This window comes from Pinus tabuliformis, chromosome 3_1 (genome assembly GCF_031772625.1).
Source record: "Pinus tabuliformis cultivar Carrire ecotype Pingquan chromosome 3_1, CPIR1, whole genome shotgun sequence".
NCBI lineage: Eukaryota > Viridiplantae > Streptophyta > Pinopsida > Pinales > Pinaceae > Pinus > Pinus tabuliformis.
The window spans coordinates 443,079,125-443,091,259 of NC_142301.1; the positions used below are offsets into that span (position 1 = coordinate 443,079,125).

At 36.9% G+C, this 12,135-nt stretch overlaps 1 protein-coding gene across 2 annotated transcripts in view; it reads right to left on the bottom strand.

Moving 5' to 3' along the window:
- The window catches only part of LOC149187652 (guanosine nucleotide diphosphate dissociation inhibitor 1-like), a 202,629-nt gene that overhangs the window by 82,211 nt on the left and 108,283 nt on the right, over positions 1-12,135 (bottom strand). For both annotated transcript variants that reach the window (XM_089411423.1, XM_089411424.1), the window contains exons 7-8: positions 3,015-3,095; positions 2,863-2,927 (exon numbers count right to left, since the gene is read on the bottom strand). In XM_089411423.1, the coding sequence (XP_089267549.1) occupies positions 2,863-2,927; positions 3,015-3,095 (146 nt within the window). The remainder of the gene's footprint in view (positions 1-2,862; positions 2,928-3,014; positions 3,096-12,135) is intronic.

Below are 12,135 nucleotides of genomic sequence, written 5' to 3' on the forward strand. Positions count from 1 at the left end.
GAAATAAAGGTCTTTATAGAATAGCCTCAAGCCAAGAATCTAAACCTAAAGATAAAGATAAGGTAGCCAAATGGGAAAATAAACAAGATCAAGCATGTGGGTTGATAGGGATGTCTATTTCTCCAGAGCTTAGATTCCATATCGCAAAACTTGATACCCTTAATCAAGCAATGAAACGGCTCAATAAATTTTTTGGAATTAAAAATGAAATTAGAGCCCATCAACTCGAAAATGAGTTGCTTACATTGGACCACAATAATTTTTCTTCCATTTCAGATTTTTTGTCCAAGTTCGAGACCCTTAGACTTCTCTTGGAAGCTGTTAAGGTTAAGAAAGAAGATGGTAGCCTTATCTATTCCATTCTTACTAAGTTAGGAACAACCTACTTTGTGTTTGTTTCCACCTTCCATTCTACTAGAGATGCTTTTATATCTCAAGGACACACCTACAAGTCCCCTTCTTTTGATGTCTTTTGTGATTCTTTAATTAGAGAACAAGAAAAACTCTTATATCTTGGTCTTATCAATACTGGAAACTTCTAAGAAAGCCTTAGCAGCCCAGCAACAACCAAATTCAAAGAATCCTAAGAAGCAGCATCCTAAAAAGAATGGGTCCTAAACCAAACAATGGTCCTAAGCAATTTTAGTCTCAAAATGAAAAATCAATTCAACAAAATGATAAGGTAAATAAAAACAAAGGGAAGAAGACTGATAGACATTGCAACTTTTGTAATCGTGACGGCCACTTAGAATCCAAATGTTTTAAGAAAATGGAAGCCTTGGAAGCAGCAATGAAGAAGCATAACATCCATTTGGAGCACTCTTCAACTGCAACTTCATCTTCAGGAATAGCACTTTCTGCGTGTGGTTGTCAAGCATCTCGGTCTGGTTATGCACTAAATGTATCTTCTTCTTCTCATTCTCATGAGTAGCTCATTGATTCTAGAGCTTCTTATCACATGGCCAAAAACAAAGCCACGTTTTCTTCTTTAAATGATTATAACACCAAAATTATATATGTTGGTGATGATAGATCTCTTATTGTTGTAGGGACTGGAACTATTCATCGAGACAATGGTCAATTTAATGATGTATTGTGTTCCTACCTTATCCTGCAACCTTCTATCTATATATCAGATAACTCATTCAGGTGAAGGTAAAATCATTGAATTTTCACCTCATGATGTTGTAATTAAGGACCTAAGAGATCCTAGACAAATTTTAGCTACTAGCATTGCTAACGATTCTACAAGGTTGTACAAATCAACTCTTCCCTCTGTATTTGTTGCTCATAATGATGAAGTGAGCAAACTTTGGCATGAGTGATTTGGTCACTTAAACTATCGCTCCCTTCAAAATCTATGTAAAGAAAATATGGTGCCAGGTCTTCCTATGGTATTTTGCAGAGATGGTGTTTGTTCTGGATGTGTATTTAGAAAACATCATTGGGATAGTTTTGAAAAACGTGCCTCTTGGCACGCCTCAACCCTTTTACAGCTTGTGCATAGTGATTTATGTGGTCCACTTCCAGTTGTTTCATTCTCTGGCTACAAGTATTTCTTAACTTTCATTGATGATTTCTCCAAATGCACTTGGGTATACTTCTTAAAACTCAAAAGTGAAGTCTTTAACATGTTCTTGGCCTTTAAGGCCTTTGTTGAGAAACAATCTGGACATCAAATTCTTAAACTAAGATCTGATAATGGTGGAGAATATGTTAACAACAAATTCATCAACTTTTGCACTGAGCATGGAATTCAATTGCAACACATTGTTCCATATACTCCACAGCAAAATGGTGTAGCTGAAAGAAGAACCGCACCTTAAAAGAAATGGCTAATTGTATGCTTCAACTTCAACTTTGAACTCTTGGAATTTGTTGAATATTTCATCTTTAGACTATAAGGAATATATCTTTTGGAATTCATCTTTCCTTCATTTTTATCTCTCTTGGCTGCACGTGTGAGGAGAGAATGATAGGTTGACTATAGTTGACTGAGCTGCTTGGCTGAGATTTGATCATGCTGTTTGACTGAGTTTTTGACCTGCGTTGACGGAACAGTTTTACCTCAGATTTTATGGCAGTTGACCGAGGATATGACCACAAACTTGACCGCAGACCGTACGTGTGGATTTGGCCTCAGTCTGACCAACTGCAGAGCCATGCGTGCAGGTTGAGTGCAGGGCTGAAGTTAACCACAAGTTGTAGTTTGACCAAGTGCTAATTTTGACTGATTTTGACCAGTGATAACTTACTGAAGATTGACCAGGTTTGCCTGGTATTTTTGACTTGGATATTGGCACAGATTTCTAGACAAATTGGATTAGTAAACCTTGCTGAAGAATAATTTCTCCTAAAAAAAGGTGCTGGGTTTTCTCCCAAGGATGGGTTTCCTAGGGTAAAAATATTGTCTCTATTGTGCATGGTTGTATTTCTATGATCTTTATTGTTTCCGCTGCATTTACTGTTGAGATTTTCTGTCTACAATTTCTCAATGATATCAGTGGCATGAGATAAATTGTTTGAAGATCATTAAGTAGTAATTATCATATCAGAAAATTGTTTTCTACTGCACACCTTGTAGAAAAATCAACAATGATTACATCACTTTAACCCTAGTTAAGACTATTAATTATTAATGAACATCACCTCTAACAAACTCAATGGAATCCAGATTATTGGATCAAGAATAAAATTCCGGTAACATCAGGTTTTTATATTTCAATGAAACTTTTGTGTACCATAATGAAAGCAAACAAGAGACGCTGATAAACTGGTCTGACAAATATTTGTGTGAAAATGAAAGTTACTTCCAAGTAAGATGTGTGCAATAAATATTTTAGAGTTTTAAACTTTTCACATACCTTGCAATCCGGCTTGTTAAGCATGTAAGTTCCACCATAAACAGCACTGAGTCGTGAAAAGGCCTGGTAAAACCCACCAACAATATCTCAGAAGAAACATATAACAAAGAAGTAATACCACATAGACTAACATTAAGTTGAAACTTCAACCTGAGGAAGTTCTCCCAACCCATACAATGGATATATGTACGGTGAACCTCCTTGGAAGCGTGCAAGAGATTCTGCACACAGCTATAAGATACAAAATCCAACCTATCAGAGTTCCTTCTTAGAAGTGCACAAATTGAAGCAAACTAAATATGGAAAAATATCATATAATTGAGAATAACCAAAATTACATTTTTTCCATAATAATCTTACTATATCATATACATTATCATATGAGAAGAGACTGAATCAAAACAAGACTGTATGTGCAGCAAAACAGTCATTTCCCATGCAGCCCTCTATATTCAAATTCAAAATAATAGTACAGCTGCAGTGAAGAACCATGGATTTCAATATAATCAAACAAAGAGTCCTACAGCTTTAAAATGGAGTTCATTAATCATGTTCGAACATTCTGTCGACATGAAATAGCAATCTAGGAGTTTTAATAAGGGAAAAAGGTAAAACCTGGGGAGACAGCATTCACTAATAGAATCACATCTATAGACTATGATCTTCTGCCAATACAAATGTTAATGAATACCAAAGAAAGAAAGAAAAAAGAAAAGTGTTTTCAAAGAAACAGAACATAGACAAAAAATTTCAAGAGTTACCAAAGTAACAATACACATTGCGAACAACAGCATGCTTAATATATCAGAGAAATCTGTTATCTCCAACACAATGAGACACAAAAATTTCGAAAGAAAATGTATATTAAATTGTTTAAAAGTGAATCAGAAATGTTGTAACCAGACATCAGAACCACTATGTGCTACAAAGTTGTTGACAACAGAGGAACTTTCCACTCAAATCATCTAAAACAGTCCTCCCTGACCTGATACACTAGGCCATATACTAACAAATCTATGGCACTGATATATATAATAGCAATGCTGGACACTCCTGATACGTCACATGATACGTGCACAGAAATATACATATATATTATTTTTTATATACACACACACGACAAAGTGATTTTTCAATAAATTGAGGTGTTAACGTAGTGTCCACCAGTGTTTATGTCTCATCAATGACATGATGTAATCCTTCAGGCAGTCCTAGGACTTTATTGGGTGAGTTTATTGACAGCCACAAATCCTCAACATCAATTGTCAATCTAGGAACATACACTTTGAGACACTACACTGTATCTGTGGAGGTTTAGACAATAAGTCTGCAACACTAGAAATCTAAGCTCACTGCCATGAGAAAGAGATCTGATCGATATACAAGACCCAAAGACTCTGGCTTCTGCAAGACCAATTCCTACAGTCTGTCTTTAAGGGGAATGTCTTCAACAAGTCCCATCTCAACCTTACTGATTCTCACACAAGGGAAAGCAATCAAAAACCTGCATTAACCTGGGCTTCTATTGCAGAGTCTTCATGTGGATGTCTCCACTCAACAGATATCCCACATGAAATTCCAAAGCAAGTTGAATACCTTCAGTGGCAAAATGATTATTCTACTTAATCAGGAAATCTACCTAAGGGGACCACAGGGTTCTTCTAAGTAGGCCCTCCTTCACGAGTTGAGATCTTTCATATTCACTAACAAGAAATGTGTTCTCTCAATCTTAGGTGGTTACAAAGCTCAAGAGTGTCCTTCAATGATCAATTCACTGTGGGTTCAAAATAATCTGCATAAAAGAGAATCAAGGCATCGAAAATATTACAACTATCAACAATGTAGTGCTTCCAATCATATTTCTACGAAACAAGCCAAAACATAGTTGAAGAAATTACGTATGAAAATCGAGTCTAAATCCCTGGGGCACAAGACTGCTATCTTTCATCAAGTGATTAGAATGCAAGTTAAACAAAAATCATTTATTAGGTCTATTAACTATAGAACCAATCCTTGTTTCAAGAAACTGGTAATAAGAATTAGATCCGCAAGTTGTTAGTCAATAAACAAAACAACTATTACTCGCCCAGCAAAAAGAAAGGCATGTTCAAATTTCTTAATTTTTCTTCTAATTCTTCGTTAGGTGTTCAAGTGCTACAAACTTTTCATCGACATTCATGTTAAAAGCACTGGGGGATTGTAACGACGAGGACCCAAGAATTATATTGACTTCATAGTTATGTCAGACATAGAATTTGCAATTCTTGGAATATTGATGTCCAATTCTAAATTATTAATCTCATCACTATGCTTTTCTCAATGAGCTTTTTTAACTTCATCATCTGCAATTTGTAATCTATTTGCCAACTCATTATCAACATTATTTTCTTCAAAAAAAAAGGTCAATGACAATGTTCATAGGCTTGTTGTTGCTCAGATTGTACAGGCACTGCAACAATGACAGGGCGGATGTTGTCACTCTGATTCCCGACCTCTCCGTTCTAGCTATCTCCCAACAGCAGGCTATGGGGGGTAGTCCCTATGGGAATGTGAAGGCGAAGGACAAATTGGCATCCAACAGGTCCGGGAGACACAGTGGAGTGGCCTAGCTACTCTGTTAAATTTAGCAAGATCTTAAGGACTAGATTAAATTCAAATATGAGACCAGTGCCTTATGGAGTCAAAATTCTAGCTTATTATTAAATTAAGACCAAGTAACCGGATGGATAACTACTACTTAGATGCTTCACTTTCCTATATGCTATGCAGATCCTAGGATCTAAGTGTTATGCAAGGATCTAGTTTAATTTTAATTTTAATGTCTTATTTAACTATGACCTTCCCTTAATTGTTTTGGAACCAACCTTTAGTGTAGGTTGTGGGATGGAAGCCAATGGAAAGCAAGCAAAGGCTTGATTAATGATACATCCCTCTGTGTTCCAACCACACAATGCCTCCGGCATTGCAGAGATTGTGGCTCTGATGACTGCAAGGTCACCGTGTTAACCACTAGAAAGGTGTTGAATCCCTCAAGCTAGATGAGAAGGGTGGCCCTAAAAGTCTATCAACCAAACTTATGCTTGGAGGTAAATTATTAATGCAACTAGGCCTAGAATGCTTGTGCAAAGGAGGTGATTGACTTCTTTGGGTAAGAGTGCTTTAAGTGTTGTAAATACTTAAGTTATGGTTAATCTTCAATGACAAGATTACTTATCAAATAAATAGAAAGACAATCTTATTACCAAGAATGTCCCAATTATTAAGTGCCAATGTTAAATAATCCAAAGATGAACTTACCTTCCACAAGATGCTTAATGATAGCAAGATTAGAACATGTATCCAATGATTTAAACAAAAGTAAATGCCAATGCTTAAGATAGACACTACAAAGTGTTTATCAATTATCCAATTGATTCCTTAGCAATGTTTAATAATAATGCCAATTAGATTACAAGATACTCAAGAAGGAAAGAGCTACCTCAATGCTTAGGGAGCATAATTAGAAGTTTAGAACTCAAATGCCAATTTATCTCTTGCCAACACAATTAGATATCAAGAAGTGATATGACTTAAAACGAAAGATACCAATATGCCCAAAGAGAGTTAAGATATTCAACACCAAAAGATTTTCAGATAAGACTGCTTTAGCGAGTGTTTATTAGATGTGAACTTGAAACTTATAGATCAACTCACAATGACAAGTATGTTAGTGCACTTAATTCAATTTGCTACAAAAACAAGAGCAAGTATAGAGCATGAACAAAGATATATCTTATATCTTATAACCAATTGTTAAACTCTTAGGACAGCAGCAAGTAAATCACTCTAGATCAAGAAATTAGTAGGCATCTGAAACCAATTATGACCAATGAGATGCCCAATTACTTGCCAAGCAACTATATGAGCTACTCAAACCTCTTATGATGAAGTATTCACTTATATCAGATCTGAAAAGCACTTGCTACAGCAATAAGAAAGACATGCAAACAGTGAGCTACCAATGTGAAAGTGTGTGCCAAAATGTACCCAAAACTTACCAAGTGTTAGAACAAGTTTGCCAAATCAAAAAAAAATTGATTTTTTAAGACTTTTAAGATGTGATCTTCAGATTTATATCAGATCTGATCAAACCCTTATGCAGATATATTTCAGTCACTAAACTTGGAGATTTATGCCAGAAAATTGATGCCCAAGACACATAGATGTTATGACAATATGCTAAAAATCACACCAATCAATTTTATGCCTCTAAATGTGTTTTTTCCAAGTTAGATCAGATCTAATCTACTTGATTATGCAGAGATATTCCAGCCAACAAAAAAAGGAGATCTAAACTCAATATTCAATGCCCAACTAACCGAAACACTAATAAACTTTTATCATGAATTTCTTAGTGTGTTTAGACCACTTAGATGTGATTTTTAGGGCACTTAAACATAAATTTATCATTGTTACGAATGATTTATACAGTTGTAGCAAAACAGAGGGAGGACAAGGGTTTAGAGATCAAACCCTAGGCCCAAGGCCTTTTAGATCACTTGACCATGTTGCCAAACAATTCTCCAAAGTACTTGGCACCTAAAAACACCAATCTTGAACCAATTTCTACTTGCAAAACCCACCAATATCCAGTCCAGAAAATTCAGAGATGGAGGGATGACAAGACTAGGGCCAAGAGAGGCCAGCGCAAGGCCTAATAGGGCTAGCGTTGGGGGAAAAATGGCATAGATAGGCCTGTGTTAAGGGGAGGAGGGCTTGGAAGTCCTAGCGGCTTAGGGTAAGGGCCCTAAAGGGCTACCGTGGGAGGAGGCTGATGTTGGATGGTGTTGTCATTGATGTCAACACATGGAATTGACTGGGTTTGAATTTGCCTAAAAACACCAATCATTGATGTCAAATGGTTAATGAACGTTTCTTAGTAATTGTCAGATTACATCAAAATGGCAGCTATAATATCGGATGGTTGAAAACCCGAGTCCTAGGGTTTGGGTTCCTTGGACTGAGAATGTACCCCAACCTTGTCAAGGGTTTTTGAAGGGTCAAACCATTGAGTTTGTGTTGGATATCTAGGTCATTAGATTCTCCTCGAAGAGATGTTTATGTTGATATGGCATATGCCCCATGATTCTTCCTGGTTCAAGAGAAAATTGAGTTTGAAATTGAAGACCCACTTGTGTGCGCTAAAACCTCAAGAGGTAGTGAGATGACACCTCCTCCTACAGTTGTCAATGTATGACATTGTTTATCAGCATAATCTCACCACGTATAAGTTGAATAACTGCAAGAACCAAAGGCAATAAACCAATCATTGACTTTACAACTAGGTAGGACCATATGCACTAAGCCAATCATTGATTTCAAATTATAAATAAAAATATTTCTTGGCATAATCTTATTAGTTGTAGACATCAAATATCAAATAGATGAGTTACTTGTCATGTTTTGAGGAGAGATCATGTTTAGAAAGGGTATCCAACCAATTAGCACCCACAAAGGATGTCTCTCCTTATTAAAAAGTATATCCCTACACTAAATGAGCAGCATTAATTCAAATTAGGGCCTATGATAAATTAATTAGTTATGATAATTTGAATATTCAACAATTAAAAGAATTCAAGGCTCTCCAACATACACCTTACGTGTTGAGAAATCTAAGGGTTGATTTGTTAAAGATTTCTCTAATTTGATAACTGCTTGTGAAGTGATTTCAATCTTTAGATAATTCAAAACATGAACTTTTATATGTTAGTCATTATTAACTTCATCAACCAGCTACCATGCATAATAATCAAAAGAACAATAACACAAGATATAGGCAGCAACCAAGGCAAAACCTCTCCAAACTTGAGAGGAAAACCCACAGTAATTCTTCTTATAGTTTCTTCTCTTGACAAAATTTCCAAGACCAATACAAGACCCTTGAGACCAAATGACTCCAAGATCAAAGGCAAGAATCTCTTCTTACTGTTGTCCAATCACCTACTGCAACAAGGATCTGATCTGCTACCAACCATGAAAGATCTTGCTTCTTTCCCTCCTTGTCTCCTTCCTCCACACTTCTCTTGCCTAAGGTACTTTGTTGGCCGAGAAGATCACTTCAACGCAAGGATAATTTGATCCCTTCAAGTGACTGTCTGGAAACCCTTACTGCAGTCCTGAAACTACTGTAGGTTCTCCACGTGTAAGTGAACAGCTTGACCTTATACTCCTTCTCTTACTTCGCTATGGCAGTGGCTCCCTTCTAAGACCAATATCTGAACCTTCTTGAGACCGGAGTCAACCATTACTGCAGAGATAGACTAGGACTGCATTACAGCCCTAACAAGGAACAGACTCCTCGCACGAGTGACAGAATCATGGCCCTTTTAGCTTGTTGGATCTTCGATCTAGAGGTTTCTATTCTTCAAGTGTATCTGCCCTTCAAGTAGACTAAGGATCGAATACTATTCTTTGAGGTGATGATGATGCTCTAACTTCGTTGGACAGTCCTCATACTTCTCGGCCTGCGACTGCTTGAGTAGACCCTTATCTCGCACTGTAGATAGGTTCCTTCGTATAGGAAGCAGATCCTTCCTTCACCCTTCTTCGCATAACCATAGACCCTCACTTCGCACTTTCTCGCATAGGAGAGCAGACCCAAAACAGTGATATCCGAATGCTTGAGGAGGAGGGTTATTTATAGTGTTTGAGGCCTCTATTTCAAGCCGATGTGAACTGCCTCTTAACCGACTTTCAGCCGACTTGATCATTCAATTATAAATATACTTTTATGTCGAAAAAATACATTTATTGCATGCGTTTAGAGGGATACTTTAGTAGCCCATTGATCTTGCCTTTGAGAGAGACTTGTCACATGATTCTGCCCTTGATCTTGGAGTCTTATTTGTACATTTCATGTGTAAACGTTAATGACACAATCCTATGACCTAGTGCTCATAATGAGAGCTACATAGAAAAATACATTTGATCATGAAATCCATGATCCATATTTTACAAAATTATTTTACATTATTGACTTGTGTCATTATGAAGACCAAACCTAGCTACACTTTCTTCAACATTACAAAGCCCTTAATTAAGCCCCTCCAAAACATTATAAAAGAAGACATTAAACCTCCCAAATCATATCAAAACTCAACAAACTTTCATGAGAAAATGTTCTAAAATATTTGGTCATCCTGAGGCAGAGTAATTGCAGAGGGTAGGGTTGGAATTTCTGAGGTAAGAGGCAACAAAATTGCAAGAGGTAAGGATCTTGTTTTGTCTTTCTTTTTCTTTGGATTAGGATCTTGTTGGGAATGACCTTCCTCTCATTAAATTCAGATTATCTTTGGATCATTCTAGGCTTATTTCAGACTTTAGAAATAGTGAATCTCAACCCTCTTAAGAAATTCATCCTACAGCACTTGATGAATATTTCACCACAGACCTATTTCTTCCTTGCAGTAACGTGTTTCTGGTCAGGGTATCCTCAATACATATACTCATTTGTGTGACTATTGAAGGAAGTGAAGCCGACCTAAATAGCAACAGAAGTATTATTACTCATGGTTGGTTAAGATTGTGAGACAATAATAGCGGAAACTGAATGATATTCCTGGCATAAATAACATTCTGAAGTAAGTATCATTTAACGACAAATTCATGTAGCAGTCTTCGAGTATAGTTGGAAGAAGTCAAGAATATGGAGACACAAAATCTCAAGAAAGAAGCTCATCAAAAGCAACAAGAACTCGACATAGCCTTTGCAGAGATTAGCAGGCTCAAACAACAGATGCAGGAAGTAGAAATGAAAAAGAAAGTCATGGCAAGCCAATTAAAGGAATTAGAAACATCCTCAACGGAAATAAGAAGGCTCAGGATTGAAAATTAGAAGCAGAAAGAACAGATACACGTTCTCAACAGAGAAGTAGAGAAGACCATTATTCTCAAGCTACAGGTTGAAGAGGCAGAAAAAAGAAGGCAGATCTTGAAAAGATGGTTTCAAGAAGATCTTGCTCAAAAAGCAAGAAGAACTTGATGCAACGCTTAATGAGATCAACATGCTCAATGAAAAGGACCATTTACAGGTTATGGACAAGACAAATAAAGAATTGGCAAAACGAATAGGTAAGGCTACAATTGGTGAAGCTACAAGCTCCACATCTTCACACAATGATATTGAGAAGACGACTAAACCAAAGAAGAAAGTTGTAACTTTGAAGAATGATGCCAAAGAAGTCAACAACAAAGGACGACAATAGATTACAACACCACCTTCAAAGAAAAATGAAAAATCTTCCAAGTATGTTCGTTTATTTAATCGTTTTGTTTTTCGTGTGCTAACTTTGGACATATGGCTAGGGATTGTAAAGTTGTTGACAAGTACAATTATCAAGGACCACAGTCTCCGAATGGATTATCTAGGTACGCACGTTCATTTGATGGTTATTACTTTTTATGTGCTAACTATAGACATATGGCTAGGGATTGTGAAGTTTTTGACAGGTACAATCATTATTCGCAAAATCCTAGAAGCAAGTTTGCATGATCAAGTGACAGGTTCCTTGATGATTTTGTCAACAAAGAATACGTGCCAGATGGGCCAAACAATGAATGTTTCAAATGCCATAACTATGGCCAAAGAGCTCGCAATTGCTGATATCAGATGGAATCACCTATGGGCAACATTCAATGCTTCAAGTGTCATAACTACGGGCATATGGCTAGAGATTGCATGAACAAGAAGGTCTGGAAAAGGAAACAAGTACAGGAAGACCAAGCAAATAAGAAGGTTTCAGCAATTAAGCTTTTAGGATTCGTAAAAGCAAAAGGTCATGAGGAATTAGCATTGCTTCAAGTAATGGCTCAAGTCAAGATGGGTCGTTAGGTGACTCACTATTTTGAACGATCCCGCTTGTTGACCCCTTGAAGCTTGTAAAGGGGGAGTCTATGTAGTAGTATATGGCACAAGTCTATGATTGACAGATAGATAGTTTGAACAAGATGGCAGTTTCATAACAGGTTCAGGGGGAGCAGAACAGTTGAAGGATTACAGGTTCACAAAGGAAGGTTTCTCTTCAAGGGAAGCACATACAGGACATAGGTCCACAGGGATCGTCATTGACAGACTATTACAAGAAGGCTTCTCGTCAGGGGGAGCACAGGCAGATAACAGGTCCACATGAAGCAAGCAAATTCTCAAGGGGAGTAACCCTTTGCCATTGATGTCAAAGGGGGAGAGAAAAACCTGAGAAGGAGATTGAAATCTCGAGAAGAAGATGAAGCATGA